The sequence below is a fragment of the Tursiops truncatus genome, chromosome 17 (assembly GCF_011762595.2).
Source record: "Tursiops truncatus isolate mTurTru1 chromosome 17, mTurTru1.mat.Y, whole genome shotgun sequence".
Taxonomy (NCBI): domain Eukaryota; kingdom Metazoa; phylum Chordata; class Mammalia; order Artiodactyla; family Delphinidae; genus Tursiops; species Tursiops truncatus.
This window is the reverse complement of record NC_047050.1, coordinates 62237908-62259217: the sequence shown is the minus strand read 5'-3', so window position 1 is coordinate 62259217 and position 21310 is coordinate 62237908. Positions and strand designations below refer to the sequence as shown.

Below are 21310 nucleotides of genomic sequence, written 5' to 3'. Positions count from 1 at the left end.
ATTATAGCCTCTATTTTCCCATAAGGCCCCTGAGGCTGAGAGGAGGTTTCCTTCCGTGATGTCTCAGAACCTTCTTTACACCAGCTCTCTACTGTCACCTTCCTGCTGTACAAATAGGAGGTACAGCACTGAGCTGGCCTGCTGAATTGATGTCCGAACCCAAGTCTGATCCTTCGCTTGCCTTTGTGGTTTCTTTTCTTGGTGGGATACAATATTAATTAATTATAACCAACCACGTGGCCTCCATAGCTTCCTATATAGTTAGGTCTTTATTGGCAATTGATGTACTCTATAGATCAGTGTGAAAAAGACTGTGAGTTATGGATATATAAGGATAGGAAACAAAATAATACTTAGTGGATTTTTTTTTCAGACATGAGGGGCCTGTCTTTGTGATTTTTGTCCTTTTCCAGAGGCATTTCCAGCCGACGGTCATAAGGCTCCAACATGCTATGACCCTGGGTATGGGAGCTTGGTCACAATATTAAAAAAATATACACTGATGAATATCAAGGAGCAAAACCCTATACACGAATGAGAAATGGGGTTACTTCTTGGCTGACTGAATGGGTCGGAATGGTCACTGAGCATTGGTTGATGAAATATCAGCAGGCCCACAAGGGAAGAAATAAAAAGATTAGTACGTCAGTGTCATGAGTGGTATTAGAAAGAAACACGTTATAATATCATCTTGTTCGACGGAGCATTTCAGAGGGAAAAGGATATCTCCTTTTTCTCATCTGTATCATGGGGATACTAACTGCAAGTATTCCTCAGAAGGTTGTTGTGAGAATCAAACAATATGACCCATTGAAGAAAAGCACAGTATAACTTGGTATATGGAAAGTATTCAATGTAAATATTCTAACCAATCAGAGAATAAAAACATTAATAGCAACAACAATAACAATAGGACGTCCTATTCTCTTTTCTGCAAACCCAACTTGTTCCAAAGCCAAGATGGTCACTTGGCTTCCACAGTTTTCTGCCTGCAGGGGCACCAGACTCTCTGCCACCTGGGCTGGTGACACAAAGTCATCTCGGCTACTCCCTCTGGTGCCATTATTCCTTTGTGTGCCCAGGGCGTGCTACCTTAGCTCACGAGTATCTCTCCTTCCATCTGAATCCGAGCTCTATCATTTGCTTGTAATATTGTACATGTTTCCACACCAGTCCAAACCATCATCACACCTTGTCCGGACTGCCGAAATGGAATGGCTTTCCTTCTGTCCACGGTCTCCACTGTTCCAATCTGCCTTGTGCCTGCTGCCAGGCACATCTCCCCCAGTCTCTGACTTTCCTCCATCTCTTACGTCAGTAACGACCAGTCATGGCTCCCGCTCTCCACTGAATCCCATTCCAACTTGTCTGATGAGCTTTCAGTCTCTCAAGACATGATTCCAAGGCTCTTACCAAAACTCACACACTTTTCTCCCTGAAACCTCTGCCCCCAGCAGGCTCTTTGCATCTCCCCCCATCCCCCTGCCAAATATATTTTGATGACTTATCAGCCAGGCCTCTAGTCTAGGCATTTCGGAGTGAGCCAACAGCCCAGTTTCCCCTGATAAGCCAATATTCTCAAAAGCAAAGCTGCCTGGCTTTGAACAACCCATTAGCCTGAAGTTCCTTTGTTCACTTAACAGATACTTGAATACCCACTATGTGCCAGGTTCTGTCCTGGGGGCTGGAGATAGGGGAGGCGGGTGAGCGAAGCTTAGAGCTGTTCATGTAGAGTATAATCTAGCAGAGGTGACAGAAAGTTACAGAAGCAGTGATAATGCAAGAGTGCCCTATATAAATAGGTGGCATGAGGTGTTAGGAGAGAGGTGTGGGGAGTTGGGAGAGGTACGCAGGAGCCTCACTGGACTTTATCCCGAGGGTGACAGAAAGCTAGTGAACGGGGAGGAGGGAGAAGATGTGTGATGTGTGGTGTCGACTGACGTGCGTTTCAGAAAGCACCAAGCTTAATCCCTCCATGCCTGGCGCTTCCACAGCTTGCCTCCAGCCCTCCTTCTGGATCCCTATGCGTCTGATTCCTAACACAATGTAATTGGCCAATGCATTGAGTTTACACGATTCATCTATTTGTTCACTATGTCACTATGTCCCAGGTGCTGCATTAGGTTGTGACGCTACAAAGGCGGACAAAAATAAGAAGCCCTGTGGTAGGCTGAGTAATGGCCCTCCCAAAGATGTCCAGGTCCCAATCCCTGGAACTTGTGACTGTTACCTCATATGTAAAAAAGAACACTGAAGATGTGATTAAGTTAGGCCCGGCCTCATATATCCAGACAAAACTACAATTCGAAATGATACGTGCAGTTCATAGCAGCATTGTTTACAATAGCCAAGACATGGAAACAACCTAAATGTCCATTGACAGATGAATGGATAAGGAAGATGTGATATATGTATATATACAATGGAATACTACTCAGCCTTAAAAAAGAATGAAATTAATGCCATTTGCAACTACATGGATGGACGTAGAGATTATCATACTAAGAGAAGTCAGAAAGAGAAAGACAAATACCATACGATATCATATATATGTGGAATCTAAAATATGACACAAAAGAACTTCTCTACGAAACAGAAACAGATTCACGGACATAGAGGACAGACTCGTGGTTGCCGAGGAGAAGGAGAGGTGGGGGAGGGATGGATTGGGAGTTTGGGATTAATAGATGCAAACTATTATATAGTGAATGGATAAACAATAACAACAACAACAAAAGTTAAGGCCCATCCTGGATTATCTGGGTGGGCCCTAAATGCCATCCTAAGTGTCTTTATAAGAGGGAGATAGAGAGAGATAGGAGACACAGCCTTTAATTAAGAAATCACACAAATGAATAGCTAATGACAAACTGACAGCAGCTGGACAGCCTGACTTTGTAAGGGAAGACGCTTCTTCAGGGCAGGGGCTCTCCACCCTGTCTCTGCGCTGGCATCAGCAGTGGGGCTCTTAAGTACCCTGACCTCAGGCCACACCAGCTGAGCCAGACTCCCTGGGGGCGGCCGCAGCAAATTACGTTCCCATCGGCAGAGCATGAGGGTTCCCTTTTCTCCACATCTTTGCCGACACTTGTCATCCCTTGTCTTTTTGATAATGGCCATCCTGACAGGTGTGAGGTGGCATCTCCTGGTGGTTTTGATTTGCATTTCCCTGATGTTTAGTGATGTTGAACACCTTTTATATGCCTACTGGCCACCTGTATGTCTTCTTTGGAAAAAGGTCTATTCAGGTCCTCTGCCCATTTTTTTTTTTTTTTTTTGCGTTACGCGGGCCTCTCACTGTTGTGGCCTCTCCCGTTGCGGAGCACAGGCTCCGGACGCGCAGGCTCAGCGGCCATGGCTCACGGGCCCAACCGCTCCGCGGCATGTGGAATTCTCCCGGACCGGGGCACGAACCCGTGTCCCCTGCGTTGGCAGGCGGACTCTCAACCACTGCGCCACCAGGGAAGCCCCCTCTACCCATTTTTTAATCAGGTTTTTTTCTTTTAATGGTCAATTGTATGAGTTCTTTGTATTTTAGATATTAATCCCTTATCAGATATATCATCTGCAAATATCTTCTCCCATTCAGTAGTTTCCTTTTTGTTTGGTTGACAGTTTCCTTCACTGTGCAAAAGCTTTTTTCTTTTTTAAACATCTTTATTGGAGTATAATTGCTTTACAATGTGTTAGTTTCTGCCGTATAACAAAGTGAATCAGCTATACATATATATATATCCCAATATCCCCTCCCTCTTCTGTCTCCCTCCCACCCTCCCTATCCCACCCCTCTAGGTGGTCACAAAGCACCGAGCTGATCTCCCTGTGCTATGCGGCTGCTTCCCACTAGCTATCTATTTTACATTTGGTAGTGTATATACATCCATGCCACTCTCTCACTTCTCCCAGCTTACCCTTCCCCCTCCCCGTGTCCTCAAGTCCATTCTCTACATCTGCGTCTTTACTCCTGTCCTGCCCCTAGGTTAATCGGAACCATTTTTTTTTAGATTCCATATATATGTGTTAGCATACGGTATTTGTTTTTCTCTTTCTGACTTACTTCATTCTGTATGCCAGACTCTAGGTCCATCCACCTCACTACAAATAACTCAATTTCATTTCTTTTTATGGCAAGAAATGTGTATACGTGCCACATCTTCTTTATCCATTTGTCTGTTGATGGCCACTTAGGTTGCTTCCGTGTCCAGGCTATTGTAAATAGTGCTGCAGTGAACATTGGGGTACATGACTCTTTTTGAATTATGGTTTTCTCAGGGTATATGCCCAGTAGTGGGATTGCTGGGTTGTATGGTAGTTCTATTTTTAGTTTTTTAAGGAACCTCCATACTGTACTCCATAGTGGCTGTATCGATTTACATTCTCACCAACAGTGCAAGAGGGTTCCCTTTTCTCCACTCCCTCTCCAGCATTTATTGTTTGTAGATTTTTTGATGATGGCCATCTGACCGGTGGGAGGTGATACCTCATTGTGGTTTTGATTTGCATTTCTCTAATGATTAATGATATTGAGCATTCTTTCATGTGTTTCTTGGCCATCTGCATGTCTTCTTTGGAGAAATGTCTATTTAGGTGTTCCGCCCATTTTTGGGTTGGGTTGTTTGTTTTCTTGACATTGAGCTGCATGAGCTGCTTGTATATTTTGGAGATTAATCCTTTGTCATTTGCTTTGTTTGCAAATATTTTCCATTCTGAGGGTTGTCTTTTCGTCTTGTTTATGGTTTCCTTTGCTGTGCAAAAGCTTTTAAGTTTCATTAGGTCCCATTTGTTTATTTTTGTTTTTATTTCCATTTCTCTAGGAGGTGGGTCAAAAAGGATCTTGCTGTAATTTATGTCATAGAATGTTCTGCCTATGTTTTCCCAAGAGTTTTATAGTGTCTGGCCTTACGTTTAGTTCTTGGATCCATTTTGAGTTTATTTTTGTGTGTGGTGTTAGGAAGTGTCCTAATTTCATTCTTTTACATGTGGCTGTCCAGTTTTCCCAACACTACTTATTGAAGAGGCTGTCTTGTGCAAAAGCTTTTTAGGTTAATGTAGTCCCACATATTTATTTTTGCTTTTGTTTCCCTTGCCTGAGGAGACAGACCCAAAAATCTTTTGCTGAGATTGATGTCAAAGAACATACTGCCTATGTTTTCTTCTAGAAAATTTATGGTTTCAGTCTTACATTTAGGTCTTTAATCCATGTTGAGTTTATTTTTGTATATGGTGTGAGAAAGTAGTCCAGTTTGATTCTTTTGCATGTAGCTGTCCAGTTTTCCCAACACCATTTACTGAAGAGGCTGTCTTTTCCCCAGTGTATATTTTTGCCTCCTTTATTGTAGATTAATTGACCATATAAGGGTGGGCTTATTTCTGGGCTCTCTTTATTGATCTATGTGTCTGTTTTTGTGCCAGTACCATACTCTTTTGATTACTGTAGCTTTGTAAGCATAGTTTGAAATCAGGGAGCATCGTACCTCCAGCTTTGTTCTTCTTTCTCAATATTGCATTGGCTATTCAGGGTCTTCTGTGTTTCCATATAAATTTTAGGATTATTTGGTCTAATTCTGTCCCCTGTATTTTTCTTAATAGCAGGATGTCACTGACTCAATTTCAAAGGAGGACAAGAGGCCTGTTAATGCTGCTGTATTGTTAGCAGCATAAGTAACTGCAGCAATAACTAACAGGGACCCTCAACTACCTCACTGCTTAGGATCGGGACCCACAGGGTATAGGGCATTTTAGATCTCCTGCTCTCTCTGTCTGGGCCACTTGCTGTTCATTGATTATTTGACTGGTTCTTGCATTCAGTCATGCATGCATTTATTCATTTAATAAAATATGTGTTGCAAGCCTAATATATGCCAGTACTGTTCTAGGCACGGGGAATACTGTCACCTGGAGCTTATCGTTTGATGGCCTAGGTTATGACCCTAGAGACAGAGAGAGACACTGGAAATGAGATGGCATGAGGTCAGGCTTTGGCCCCAGTCTATCTCTGCTCATCACCTGTTCTGGGTTGATTTTAATCTCCCCCGCCCCCCCAAATATATGTTGAAGTCCTAACCCCAAGTACCTCAGACTGTGAGTGTACTTGGAAACAGGGTCTTTATAGAAGTAATCAAGCAAAGATGAGGTCATTAGGGTGGGCCCCTCTTCAGTATGACTGGTGTTTTTTATAAAAAGGAGAAGTTTGGATGCAGAGACAGACTTGCACAGAGGGAAGTCAATGTGAAGAGACACAGGGAGAAGATGGCCATCGACAAGCTAAGTAGCGCCTGAGGCCACCAGAAGCTAGGAGATAGGTCTGGAACGGACCCTTCCCTAGTGCCTTAGGGGGAGCATGACTTCTGGTTTCCATCACTGGGAGACAATAAGTTTCTGTTGTTTTAAGCCACCCTGTTTGTGGTACTTTGTTAATGGCAGCCGTAGGAAACTAGTACGCCACCCAAAGCAGGGATCTTTTCTTTCCAGGCAACCAGGGCCTGGAGACCAGGTGGTGAATGCTGACCTGGCTGCTTTGGCTAAATTTGAAAACCTGGACCCACCTTTCACTAGGAAAGAGCACAGTGACTTGGACGGGAAATGCCTCACTTTCAGCAAAACTGGTGTGTGAACACTTGGCATTTACACTTGAGAGAAATTGAGGGGTTGTTGTGTTGTCAACAGGAATCTGCCAGAGAGCATACCCAGGGGGCATTCACAGGTAGGGGTCACTCGAAAATTCTGGTTTGCACACAACCCTTTGAGCGGCCAGCTGCCCTGAAAGGCATGCTCTCTGGGCTCCATCTTCACCTGTCACCAGTGACGTTGGTCTTGCCTTTTGGTTCTGCTCTCAGGTGCCACCATCAGCTTCTGAGATTTTCCTTGTGGGGCAAGCAGACAGGTAGGTGTGGTGATTTTGTGGCAGATACTGTGGCAGATTAAAGATGGCCACACATTCTTTGACATTTCTCCTATTGAGAGGTGGGGTTCATGTCCCTGTCCCTGCCCCCTTGAACTGGGGCTGCTCTGTGGCTGCTTTGCCCAACAGAATGTGGTAGAAGTGACACTATGACAGTCCTGAACCAAGACCTTTAAGAGGACATGCAGTTTCTGCTTCCTTCCCCTTGGAGCTCTGGGCCACCATGTAGGAAGTCTGACTACCCTGAGGCTGCCATGCTGTGAGGAAACCCAAGCTACCCACGTGGAGAGAGAGATGCTCAGCCAGTCCCCACTGTTCCAGCCCCAACATTTCAAGTCATCTCAGCCAGACAGCATGGAGTAGAGATGAGTCATAACTGCTACACTGTCTGAACTTCTCCCTCACAGAATTGTGAGATACAACAGATTTCTGTTTGAGAAACTCCTAAGTTTTGGTGTGGTTTCTAGGCAGCAGTAGTTAACCAGAATAGAGGCAGACCCAAGATATCAACCAAGAGTGTGAGATGATGCTCTGCATCTGGACTTTGAGACCAGCAAGTAATTTTCAGAATGAATGACACCGAGGAAGGCCTTAGAGGTTGAGGCGAGGTCCACACCTGATGGGTCACCTGGTTGGCTCCATCATTAGGATGATAGACACAAGCTCACCTGCCCACTCTGCAGCCCCCATCAGCCCCCGGGGCAGATAGGAAATGTGACTAGAAGACAAAAGAATCTCTTTCTATTACACAACATTGCTACTAATAGCTCTGCGCTGGCCACTGTGCTAGGAGCTTCATGTGTTATTGCTATACTTCACAAAATCTTGAAAGTAGGTGTTTTACTAATATGGAAACTGCAGTTCAGATGCCTATGAAGAGCTCAGAAGAACATGCTCTAGGACCAGAGCTAGTCCAAGGCAGGGCTAGCGTTCAAACCCAGGCTCCAAGGCTTGGCTTTTGGAAGGAACCCAAGGGAGTCCAAATTGGGGTGACCTGACACAGGAAAGGTAGGGGGAGGGGAGAGGGAACAGGAGGAAGGCCTTCAAAACAAACACAACAGAGTCCAGTTATTCAGAGGTACCCCTTGAAACGACTGCCACATCATCCGTTTGGCCAACACAGAAGGTTCCTGCCACCAACCTAGAAATCTCAAGTCGCCTCTCAGAGTTCTGAGGGAGCAATGACTGTGAAAAAGCTCTGCAAAGAGTCTTCTGTAGGACTGAGAGTCTGACGCTGTATAAGCCCTAACATCTGCTGATTTGGTAAGTGGATATATTTAGTGGTGGAACAGTTTTTCTCCCAGTTTCATAACACTTAAAAAAAAAAAACCTGCTTGTCCTATTTTTTTTTTCTTTTCTCCTTTTCTTTCTTTCTTCTTTTTTTTTTTTTCATGAACTCGCGAGGGATGTTGCCATTCTTTCCATAGCAACACACTAGGATACTGACTCTGCTTTGCTGGGAGAAGTCTAAGCCGGCCCCGGGAGGAGCAGAAGAAAATGCCGGGCTGGGGTGGGGAATAAATTGCTAAAACTCCAGTATCCGAAATGAAGGCAGAAAAAGTCTTGAGGTGTTTTGGTCCCAAGAGCTGCAGGTGTCATTCCAGCTTCCGCTCCTGTCGGGTACTGAGGCGGTGCCTGCACGTACGGGGCAGGTCCTGAAGCCCTAGCGTATTTGTTCCCAAAGGATCGTGATTCTGACAGTTGTATCGTGCTCTCCAAAGTGCTACCTTTCTTCAGTGCTTTCTGGATCCTTCTGATGATGGTAGGGAGGCAGCTTCAACTAGGTGACAACCTGTCTTCAACACTTTTTGATAACATCAACTTGTCTCTCCTTTTTAAAGGAAGGTAGACCTGGACATTTGGGGAGGGAATGGGAAAACCAGCCCAAGTCGAGGGCACGTAGTTCCCACTTTCACACACACCATCTCCTTTCATTCCCACGATGGCCCCGTGGAGGGAACATTCTTATCTCCATTTCCTTGAGGAAACTGGATCTGAAGCCGAGAATCTGAAGCTGTCACGCCTAAAGAAGGGCTCTGCAGGTACAGAGCTGGATGCAAACGTTGCTGTCATGTGTTGCCATTTGGTATTGTCCGCTGTGTCTGCATGGAGGTCGGCTACCTTGGCCTGAAGGCGGAAAAGCCAGCACCTCCTATCAAGGGTGATAAGGGTTAGCAGACCCACTCTGCCCTTGTTCTTTCCAACATGACATTCTACCTCTCATTTCTATTCTCCAAGAGGCTGCTGCGGTGAGTGGAAGAGCACGTAGGAGGACGAGTGCCTGGGAGTCATTAAAAAATAATACTTTTGAAGAATATATTACGATGTAGGAACATACTCATAATATGTTAACTAAAAAATGAAGCTACATAATGTAGTGTATGATGCCATTTACCTGAAAATTAGAGAAAAAGCAGTGGTTTCCAGGGGCTGGGGTGGGGGCTGACTCCAAGGGGCACGAGAGAATTTGGGGGGTGATAGAAATGTTCTTTGTCTTGATTATCGTGATGATTACTCAACCACATGGGTTTATCAGAACTCATAGAATTGTTCACTAAAAAGTGAATCTAATTGTATGCAAATTATACCTTGATTTTATTTTGGGTTTTTTTTTTGTCCATATACTATGGCTTGTGGGGTCTCAGTTCCCCAACCAGGGATTGAACCCACTCCCCCTCAGCTAAGAAAGCGTGGAGTCCTAACCGCTGGACCGCTGGGGAATTCCCTTATGCCTTGATTTTAAGAAAGACCAAAAAAAGGGCTTCCCTGGTGGCGCAGTGGTTAAGAATCCGCCTGCCAATGCAGGGGACATGGGTTCGAGCCCTGGTCCGGAAAGATCCCACACGCTGCGGAACAACTAAGCCCGTGTGCCACAACTACTGAGCCTGAGCTCTAGAACCCATGAGCCACAACTACTGAAGCCCGCGCGCCTACAGTCCATGCTCCGCAACAAGAGAAGCCACCGCAGTGAGAAGCCCTCACACTGCAACGAAGAGTAGCCCCCGCTCGCCGCAACTAGAGAAAGCCCGCACACAGCAACAAAGACCCAACACAGCCAAAAATAAATAAATAAAATAAATACATAAAAAAAATTTGCAGCTACATATTAGTATATACAAGAGAACTCCAATTTTGTGTCAACACACACAAACATTTGTAAAAACGTGCAGATGATGTTAACACTGGCTATCTATGGGCTGAGGAATTATTCATGATTTTTATTTTCTGCTTTATATTTTTTCAACAATTTCTATAATATCCTAGACTGTTACCTTTAGAATCAGAAGAGTGGTTTTCTTTTGTTTTAGGAGAGAAAACACGGCTGAAACAGTTTTGGAGTCAAGCTCCATTTCTTAGAAGCTGTCTGACTTCAAGCAAGCAGGGCCATAACCTCTGAGCCCAGTCTTCTCATCTGTAAAATGGGATAACACCACTCACCTCTGAGGGTTGTCACTATGATTAAATGAGATAACAGTTGTAGAAGTACTTTATAAATTGGAAGATGCAGCTCGACTAGTAATCACTGCCATCCTCTCATCTTCGAGAACTTCTTTGATTTCCTAATCCAGTGGTTTTCAAGCATGATGTCATTACACATTTATCCTAGTAAGAGCTTGAAGCTAGCACATGACTTATTTAAAAAAAAAAAAGGAGTACCTAGTACGTAGTGAGTACTTAATAAATACATGTGGAATGAATAAATGGCATGCTGTCCTCCATGTTGTACCAGAAAAAACAGTGAACCATGCCCTCGTTCATACACTGCAGTGGAGCACATCTTCAGAACCGTTGATCGTATACTGTGTACTGATCATGAATCCAGCACATTGCTACATCTCATGGCACTTTTAGGACATTTAAGAGGTATACCCCAAGAAGCTAACCATCTAAGTAGAAGCAAAGGAGTAATAGATGATAAGGAGAAGAGCTTGGTGAAGGGGCGATTAGCACACAGGGCCGTGGTGGTGGGGAGGAGATTTTTCCTGGCCAGGTGGGACCACAGCTGAGCCTTGAAGTTTCAGCAGGAAAGAATGGATGTTACAAAACGAGGTAGAAAGATGTTCCAGATGGGAGAACAGTCTGGGCCAGGGGTTGACTATGATCTACCTCTTGCTCTTGTAAATAAAGCTTTACGGGGACACAGACAGCCAGGCCCATGTTTGCTTTTACTCTTCCACGGAGGAGTTGAGTAGTTGCAACAGAGACCCTCTGGTCTGCACAGCCTAGAGTATTTACTATCTGCCCCTTGACAGAAAAGGTTGGCTGACCTCTGGTCTGGGCCAAGACACAGAGGCCTGAACAAACCGTGGAGTCTGCTGAGGACCAGGTGAGAAGGGAGCTGGGTGTAACAGAGGAAGTGGGGTGGGAGGCAAGGAAAAGATGGGACAGGTAAGGTGCCGAGGGTAGTGGGGGTAGTGAGGAGGTAAATGCCTGGACTGAAGTTCTTGTTTCCACGGAAGCAAAACAGCACTGCTGAATTTGCCGGGGAAGAAGAGGTTCTGGGGACCTGGACCAGCCGACAGCTGGTCTTGGAGGGGCCTGGTGGTGATGACCCTACAGCTAGGACCGCAAGAGAGAGTGGCCTGCAGGTTCTGCCATCCTGCATGGGGGCTGGGAGAGGCGCCTCTGTCGGAACAGTGAGGCTGAGGGGGATGTGAAGGCGGGGCCCTCCCTACTGGCACCCACCCACACCCCAGGTGGCTTCGGCTCTTTCACAAACTCTGATGCCATCCTCTGAGCCTGGGGGTGTTGGAGAGGGAAGAGCCTGCTTCTATAAGAACAGCGAGGGCTGTCAGGGGATAAAAGGCATTGGTCAGACTCCAGCTTTGTTCTTTCCTCTCTCGTTCATTCATTTTAAATGCCTTGAATGAAATTACTCCCTCAGTCTCCAGTTCAGCTCCCCTGTTCTTGAGTTAACTCCCATCCTCCTATCTCTCCATGAAAACTGCACTCAGAGTAAATGATTTCTTAAGGGCTACACCCAGGCATCATGCTAGGTTCTACTTTTGTCCTCAGGGCCTGTCGCAGGGCCTGGTATGCGTGGCTAGCTAATAAAAATGTTGGCTGAACCACTGAAACGACAAAGGTGGGCAGGACACAGTTTCTGTTTTGGGAACTGTGTCACTCCTGTGTCTCAGTTGCCTCATTTGTAAAATGGGGATGATAAGGGCATTTACGTCATATGATTGTGAGGATTAAATTTGTTTAACAAGAGTCACTTAGAACAGTGCCTGAGTCAAGGCCAGAGCTCAGTAGAATACCACAAAGCTACAGTAATCAAAACAGTTTGGTACTGGCACGAAAACAGACACATAGATCAATGGAACAGGATAGAGAGCCCAGAAATAAACCCACGCACCTATGGTCAAATAATCTATAACAAAGGAGGAAAGAATATAGAGTGGAGAAAAGACAGTCTCTTCAATAAGTGGTGCTGGGAAAACTGGACAGCTACATGTAAAAGAATGAGATTAGAACATTTTCCAACACCACCTACAAAAATAAACTCAAAATAGATTTAAGACCTAAATGTAAGACTGAAAACCTTAAAACCCCTAGAAGAAAATATAGGTGGAACACTCTTTGGTGTAAATCGTAGCAATATTTTTTTGGATCTGTCTCCTAAAGCAAAGGAAACAAAAGCAAAAATAAACAAATGGGACTAATTAAACTTAAAAGCTTTTGCACAGCAAAGGAAACCATCGGCAAAACGAAAAGACAGCCTAGCCTACTGAATAGGAGAGAATATTTGCAAATGATATGGCCAATAAGGGGTTAATATCCAAAACATAATATATAAACAACTCATACAACTCAACACCCAAAAAGCCCAACAACCAGATTAAAAAATGGGCAGAAGGCCTGAATAGACATTTTTCCAAGGAAGACATACAGATGGCCAACGGGCACATGAAAAGATGCTCCACATCGTTAATCATCAGAGAAATGCAAATTAAAACTACAGTGAGGTGCTTCCCTGGTGGCCCAGTGGTTGAGAGTCCGCCTGCAGATGCAGGGGACACGGGTTCGTGCCCTGGTCCGGGAAGATCCCACATGCTGCAGAGCGGCTGGGTCCGTGAGCCATGGCTGCTGAGCCTGCGCGTCTGGAGCCTGTGCTCCACAACGGGAGATGCCGCAACAGTGAGAGGCCCGCATACCGCAAAAAAAAAAAACAAAGAAAAAAACAACTACAGTGAGATACCACCTCACACCTGTCAGAATGGCTGTTATTACCAAAAAGAACACAAATAACAAATGTTGGTGAGGATGTGGAGAAAAGGGAACTCTCACATGCTGATGGTGGGAACATAAATCGGTGCAGCCACTGTGGAAAAGAGTATGGAGGTTTCTCAAAAAAAATTAAAAATAGGGGTTTAAGAGGTACAAATAAGCTACAAGTATATATTGTACAACATGGGGAACATAGCCAATATTTTATAATAACTATAAATGGAGTATAAACTTTAAAAATTGTGAATCACTATATTGTACACCTGTAACATAATTTTTTTTAAAGATTTTTTTTTGATGTGGACCGTTTTTAAAGTCTTTTATTGAACTTGTTACAACATTGCTTCTGTTTTATGTTTTGGTTTTTTGGCTGTGAGGCATTTGGGATCTTAGCTCCCTGACCAGGGATTGAACATGCACCCCCTGCATTGGAAGGCGAAGTTTTAACCACTAGACTGCCAGGGAAGTCCCTAATTTATATAGTATTGTACAGCAACTATACTTCAGTTAAGAAAACCAGAACTACTGCATTACCTAGCAGTTCCACTCCTGGGTATATATCTGAAAAAAAAAAAAAAAAAAAGAAACCGAAACACAATTTGAAAAGATACATGCACCCCAATGTTCATAGCAGCACTATTTACAATAGCCAAGATATGGAAGCAACTTAAGTGTCCATCAACAGATGAGTGGATAAAGAAGATGTGGTATATATACACAATGGAATACTACACAGCCATAAAAAATGAAAGTTTGCCATTTGCAACAGCATGGATGGACTTGGAAGATACTATGCTTGGGGAAATAAGTCAGACAGAGAAAGACAAATACTGTATGATATCACTTATATGTGGAGTCTAAAAAATACAACAAATTAGTAAATATAACAAAACGGAAGCAGACTCACAGATACAGAGAACAAACTAGTGGCTACCAGTGGGGAGAGGGAAGGGGGGAGAACAAGATGGAAGCAAAGGATTAAGAGTTACAAACTATTATGTATAAAATAAATAAGCTATAAGGATATATAATACAAAACAAGGAATATAGCCAAGATTTAAAAATTGTGAATCACTATGTTTTACACCTGAAACTCATATAACATTATACATCAACTATAACTCAATTAAAAAAAAGAGAGGTTAGTAGATGTTAACCATTTTTTGGTTATGTTTTATTATTACAACCCGAAAGGGCCCAGACAAGAGGAGCAAAATCCTGAGGGTTATGAAAGGTTAAAAAAAAAAAAGGTGGAATCATTTCCATTGGAATCATTTCCAAGGCTTTCTGGGGATCCAGAAAGGCTTCAGAGTAGAGGCGTGGTCTACAGTGCCTTGAGAATGGAGTGTTTGGGAAGAATCCTAATGGCTTTACTAGATAGACACTGAACTGTAATTGATTACTGATGTCTGCTCTGGGCAAGGAAAAGTATAATGGTGGTGTGTGTGCCTCCTTGGCTTATATTGTTTGTTTTAGGATTCAGACATGTTAGGGCACATTTTGAATTCTGGCAGTACAGACCCACCAATAATTTTTTGAATTCTAAGGCCTAAGAGTTGTCTGGGAGGTAATGTATCCTTAGGGAAGGCAGGAACACTGCCTGAGTCATCAGAAGGAAATGCAATTGCGACTGCAGCCTGGTGCCTGATCTTCATCAGATCATCCTTTGGCCCAGACCCCAAGGATCCATGCCTAACTCTGAGAGGAGGGGACAAGTCAAAACTGACAGAGCTGTTGAGAGGAAAACTCTGCGCGAAGCAGCGCTGCCAGGGCCCCGTGACGGAATGTAACACCTGGGGTGGGGGATAGATTCTCCTTGTCACAGCAGAGTCCACCATGGGGGTGGGGACACTGTGGGGACACTGACACTGTCAGACGCCGGGGAGTCTCACAAGGGCAAGAACTGGAGGCCCAACTCTGGTAGAAACAGGAGACGCATTCATGGTGGCTCCTTAAAGACTCTCTACCACGTCCCCTGAGGACCCCCAGGAATAGTTAGGGGGCTGGAGATGGTCAGGGCCTGGAGCCCCACCGCAATGGGAGGGGACAAAGCCTCATGCATAGTGACCTATATGTGAGCCCAAGGCTGGGAGCCCTGAGAAACACAGGTCACTGGGTTAGACTGCCCCGAGGGGATGAGTGCTCGGAGTGCCCAGAGGAGGGAGGTGCTCATTGCCTGGGGCGAGGGCAGAGGTGCTGGAAAGCTTCACAGAGACCAGGGTGGAGCCAGGTGAAGGTGTGGGTGGGGACCTGGAAGAGGAAGGGCATCCTGGACCAGGGAAGATGCATGAGCCAAAGTTCAGAGGCACGAAAGGAAGGCTGGGGCCGGGAATGGTGCGGGTTTGAGTGGATGGGGGTCAGGAGACGAGCCCTGGGAGGGGACGCTGGAGGGGCTGGAAGTGGGGAAGGCAGATCAGGGGTGTGAACATGAACAGCAAGACTCTGCCTTGGTCTTTGTTGCATTTCCTGTTCCTAAGGACAGCAGCTAGCCCAGAGGGAAAGCTCCATGAGAAAGACTTAAATGAGAGGATGGATGGATGGAAGGAAGAAATCAGGATTGGGGGGAGGGTAGAAGCTCCTCTTCGTTTTATTGAGAGCAAAATGGGAAGGAAACCCTGGTTGGACTGTTAAAGGAAAGGAAACCTGACAAGCAAGATTATGAGCAAATACAGCAAAGAAGAAGGGTGTGTGCGCAGGTGCGTACATAAAGCAAAAGCGTAAGAGACAGGTTGTGTTCTCAGCCCCGAGCCTCAAAAAAGTACCTGTAGGTTTAAAAGAAAAGAAAAAGAAAGGCAACGGAGCCCCTCTGCACTGGATTGAAGTGAAGAGCACAAAGCAAAGGGATGATTAGAGCCTTCCCAGGATGCAATGCAACTTCCTTCAGGCGCCAAGGGGGAAGGACCCCTCTTAACCTGGTCCCCGGTGCTCCCTTCTCAGCCTCCGCGGCTCAAAGGGACGCGGCAGGAGGATGCGCAGGCCAGGTAACCCCGCCCAGCGGGGCCGCGGCCGCGCATGAGCCTCCTCTCCTTGTTCTCGCCTCGTTGTCTGTCTTTGGAGCCTTGCTGAGAAGGAGGAAAACGGGGCCAAAGCTGAGATGAAAGCGCCTGTAATCTCATAAAAGAGCCAGGCGGAGGCTCTGAAAGGCACAGAGGAGCCAGCACCTGCCATTTGCACTTCAAGGCAGGCAGTTTGAAACCCACCAAGGCAAGAGGCCTGACTGTCCTTCCCCACCAGAACCCGGGCTTGGGCACGCTATGGCCCTGGGTACCAGAGCGTGCTGGTTGGTCAGCTGAATATCCCATGGGCTGCAGGAGGTAGAGGAGGAGAGGCAGGTAAACCACCAAAGCCCCCGGCTTGAAAGCTGCATTTAGGAGAGCTGGAGACTTCAAAATCCATCACCTCCTTTCCTTGCCGGACACAGTATTTATCACTTTCGTCGGCCCTCAGGCCACTGTACAGTGGGGAGAAGGACCTGCTATCACAAACGAACCCTCTCCCAAGGCCATCACAAATGAGGCTCCGTCAGAACGGAGAGAAGAATGAGTCTACTTTAGGTGGCACACGAACGGAGCCTTTTCTGCTTCTCTTTGCTCTCCCGAGAAATGCTGCAACCCTGCTAGAACCCGAGGCCTGCACGGGGTCTCGTTAACCACCCATAACTGGAAGAGGGAATGTCTTCTCAGAGCACAAAGCCAAGGAAGCAAAGGCAGAAAGAATGGATGATTTTCCAAATGAAATCGCCACATGATCAGTACAGGACTCGTGACAAATTTCTCGCAAAGTCATCTTCTATTTTCCACGAGCAATCTAGAAGGAGGACTTGGGGAAACCTACGAGACTGAAGAGAACACGTTGTCCTTTCCAGCTGTGAATCGCCGTGATGGTGGGAGAGGCCACGGGAGGCAAGGTGAGGTGGGAAGAAGGCTGAGTTCGGGGGCATGCACCCTCACAGCGTGACTCAACTGTGTTCAGGGTGCTGGGCTCTTGGTTATCTGTTGCAACTCTGGGAAGGCATCCACGTGGAGAGAGCCTCTGAAGGGGAGTTGGAAGACCTGAATGCTCCGCCTGGTCCCATTCCTAACAGGTGTCATTTCACTACCTGGGGATTTAACGGGGTGAGCTCTCGAATTCAGCTCCAGCCCTCCAGGGTTCTGAGATGCCAACGGCTGTTCCAAGAAAGGTGAAGAAGCAGCATCCCGGAGAGTCAGCAGGAAGTAGGGGGAGAGGGTGCCCGGAAGATGCGCAGTCATGGCTGCAAGGAACCGGTTGTGACAGACCCAGCCCAGAGTTAGGTTTAGGGAAAGCAAAGAAGAAAGCAAGATGCTCCCCCTTGGGAATAACGTTAAAATATCTGCTGCAGGAATCATCATGAAGACAGAGATATGCCTCCCCAAAGCAGCTTCTCTGGGAATAACTGAATTGCAGACTCTGAACATCAGAAAAATCCAAGAGAGATGAAAAACCTTGGGTAACAGCACAATAGGGAGAAAAACACTTCTCCAGGAGCTGCCTGAAGTGTCTGAATTGACCTGTATTAGGGAGTAGAGGTCTGCCACTGCAAGAAAGGAAATTGGTTGCAAGTTTTAATTAGCTGGGGTTTTGATAAGAGGTGGATCTTGGAAGCGGTAAAATGCCAAGTGATGGGCCTGAAAGGGCAGGTGAACCAGAGACAGGGTGGGCACTTTGCTCCGGCAGCAGCATATAATGAGCTTGAAAGTAGGCCAGGGCTGAACCGGGGCCCGCAGGCGTGGCTGAGAAATAACCAGTGGGGCCCTTGTGCCTGTCAGTCGTAGACAAATGCCATCTGCTCCAGCTGCTGCCCACTCTGCCCCATTCTCTCTCCACTTTACCACTGGTGGTTACGGCGACCTGGCTGGTGGGACCAAAGTGCCTTGAGTGCCCTTCTGTTCCTCTGGCTTAGCAGATGCTGCCATCTTGGCCAGGGCAGCCTGGCAGAGAGCCGGCTGCCAGGATCAGACAGCAGGGTGAGAGCAGGCACTCTCCAGTGCTCCTTGCTGGCTTGCCTCCTTCCTTCCACAGCCTTCCCTGAGCACCTCCAAGGCATCAAGGACTGTGTTAAGTGCTTTGACTGTGACAACAAGCAATCTTTTCTCCCTGGGGTCAAGGAGGTGGCAGATAAGAGGACAGGCAGAGATGCAACAGTAGCTAAGTTCTGTGAATGGGAAACAGAAAGGACCATAGAGGATAGAGTGGGGGGTGTGGGGTGGAGATTAGGAAAGGCTTGCCCCGGGAGCCAGGTGAGCTCACTAAGGCCATAGTTACAGAGGATGGATTCACCCATGGACTTGGTGGCGCTTGGTGGGCTCTATGCACCTATCCTTCCTTCCTATCAATCGTTCATAGTGTCAAAACCTTTCTTTTGTCGTAAGAGTGAACCAGGTAAGGAGGTGACTGGCTCAGGAAAGAGCCACGCGTGACTTTAAGCACGTGCTCTGTGGTCCGTGAGCAAGTGCAAGCCGGAAGGGCCACCACGTTCAGGCTCCACTGCAGATGCTGCCCCGACTTCTCAGTTAGTCCCCTCAATCCCCTGAGCTCAGGCTTGCTCAGGACACAGCACCTCAGCCTTTGCTCTCTGCCTGTTCCCATCATGAGGGGCAGGATGAGAACAACACAACTGCTGGAGAACTTCCTCAGCCGCCTGATTCCTGGGAGTCTAACACCTGCTGATAGGTCTTCCGGGCTCAGCTAAGGCCGTGGTACCTGAGGATGAATTCTTTCCCTCAAAACACACCTAGCTCCAAGGCAGACAGGCTCCTAAAGGCATGATCTTTGTGTGTGTGTGCAGGGCGGGGGCACGGAGGCAACCGGGGAACATAGTAGTCAGGCTTTGGGGATGGGCAGAACTGGGTTCCAATCTAGGTTTCTGCTGTGCAGACATTCGTACGTGAATGTTCACAGCAGCACTATTCATAACCATCAACGGTGGAAATGTCCATCAACCGATGCCTGATAAGCAAAATACAGTCTATCCCTACGACGGGGTCTTACTTGGCAAAAGAAGGCATGAAGGGGTGACACATGCTACAAGTTCAGGCCCTGAAAACATGATTCTAAGTGAAATAAACCAGTCACAAAAGACCACATACTGTATGACTCCATTTGTATGAAATGTCCAGGATGGGCAAATCTATAGCGATGGAAAGCAGACTCGTAGCTGTCAAGAGCCTAGGGGGCTGAAGGCCTGGGGGAGGGGGGGAATTGGGAAGCGACTGCAAATGGGCATGGGGTTTCTTTGTGGGGTGATGGAAGATGCTGGACAATTGTGTTGAGGGTTGCACAACTCTGGACTATAATAAAACCTGCTGGATGGTACCCTTCAGTGGGTGAATGACGTGGTATGTGAATTTTATCTCAGTAAGGCTGGTATATTTACATTGCTTCTTGGCTCCCACTAGACTAAGGTTGACGAGGGCAAAGACCCCTTTCTTTCACCGTCTTCTGAGGACCTGGCACATGGTTGATGTTTTCATATTTGCTAATGAATGAACACGTGGCCTTGGGCAAGCCCCTTAGGTTCTTTAAGCCTCAGTTGCCGCATCTGCCAAGCGGAGATAAGAATGTCTCTTGCGGGCTTCCCTGGTGGCGCCGTGGTTAAGAATCTGCCTGCCAACGCAGGGGACGCGGGTTCGAGCCCTGGTCCGGGAAGATCCCACATGCTGCAGAGCAACTAAGCCCGTGTGCCACAACTACTGAGCCTGCGCTCTAGAGCCCCTGAGCCACAACTACAAAGCCCTTGTGCCACAACTACTAGCCCGCGTGCCACAACTACTGAGCCCGCGTGCCTAGAGCCCGTGCTCCGCAACAAGAGAAGCCACCGCAATGAGAAGCCCGCACACTGCAATGAAGAGTAGCCCCCGCTCGCTGCAACTAGAGAAAGCTCACGTGCAGCAACGGAGACCTAACACAGCCAATAAGTAAAAAAAAAAAAAAAGATTGCCTCCTGCAAAGGGCTGCTGATTAGGAGACGGGGCACTAGAGGCCGTTGGCAGGTCTGGGGCACACAGTGGTGCTGATTAAAGGTTGGTCCCTGGATGTGTGGTTCAGCGCCACTGACTCGGCTCCATAGGGGGGTCCCTCCCACTGGGAATGCTATTTCTTAGCCACCCACCTCCCTCCCGTCACTCATCCGTTCTTGGAGCCCAGTGTCCACGGCCACGCTGTCACACAGAGCGGCCCGCATGAAGCCGGGTGTCAGGTCGTTAGAGGCTGCCCCGTGCGAGCACCCCGGCCAGCAGGGGCCTGGTGAACACATCAGACTGTATTTGCTGTCTGTCTGGAGAGGCCTCTGACAGCCTCTCCCAGACTGTGTCTGTCGCTGCCGGTCAGGGCGGACGCCAGCTAGCGGCGCATGCTGAAAAGGCACAGTATTTTCAAAACAGCTGCGTGAGGGTCAAGGCTACGAGTGCGAGAAGCCACGCCGCCATCCTTACGAATCCGTTTTGCAGAAAACATGAAAAGGAACTTCCAGGCCCCCAGATGCCTGGAACTCTGCGTCCCACTCCCACTCTTGTTCACACCGGGGCCCCAAGAGCCCGGCCAGGGGTCCGGGTGCGCAGTGCCCCCCAAGCATCTGTCCTTTCCAGGCCTCCGAGCCCTCGGGGGAGCCATTCTCTTCTCCAGGAAGGCGACTCCCTGCCACCCTCCAGCCTCCCCAGACTTCACCGGTAACCCCTCCCTCTTTCGGGAACCAGCTGGAAAGTACCTTCTGCACAGAAGCCCACCTGATCCTTTTAAGATGAGGTTAGGCCTCCATCACATGGGCTCGGAGCTCCATTTTTCCTTCCGTCTGCAATGTTACATTGATGATCATGTGTCTAAGGTCTGTCCCCCAACCAGCCCGTGTGCTCCCGGAGGGTGGGATCTGTTTGGATTACCGCAGTGTCCCCAGGGCTTAGCGCACAGGAGACGCTCGCTAAGTACTTGTTCAGTGAAACAGTCCCACTGACATTCTCCTTTCTCTCCACTTCTTCCAGCTCTGCTGGGCGGCGGCCTGTTCCTGCCCTGGCCCCTGTACCCCACGAAGCCAGAGGAGGAGAGGGTTGGAGGAAACACTTGGGTCTCTTCACAGAGAAGCCCCTTGTGTGGCAAGAGCGTGGGGAGGGGAGGAGAGGAAGCGGGAGGGGTGCGGGGTGAAGCCTGGAGGTGGGGGGACGATGC

At 47.4% G+C, this 21310-nt stretch overlaps 2 protein-coding genes across 6 annotated transcripts in view; one reads left to right on the top strand and one right to left on the bottom strand.

Annotated features, from left to right (window-relative positions):
* Nucleotides 1-10273, top strand: part of DERL1 (derlin 1) — a 112742-nt gene extending 102469 nt beyond the window's left edge. Inside the window, exons 9-10 of one of the 2 annotated variants that reach the window (XM_073794710.1) lie at nt 6837-6883; nt 10210-10273. In XM_073794710.1, the coding sequence (XP_073650811.1) occupies nt 6837-6883; nt 10210-10258 (96 nt within the window). In that variant the 3' untranslated portion in view covers nt 10259-10273. The remainder of the gene's footprint in view (nt 1-6836; nt 6884-10209) is intronic. The other variant, XM_019932055.3, reaches the window with a different exon arrangement.
* ZHX2 (zinc fingers and homeoboxes 2) overlaps nt 1-21310 on the bottom strand; it is a 172665-nt gene that overhangs the window by 40108 nt on the left and 111247 nt on the right. The gene's annotated exons all lie outside the window — the stretch shown is intronic.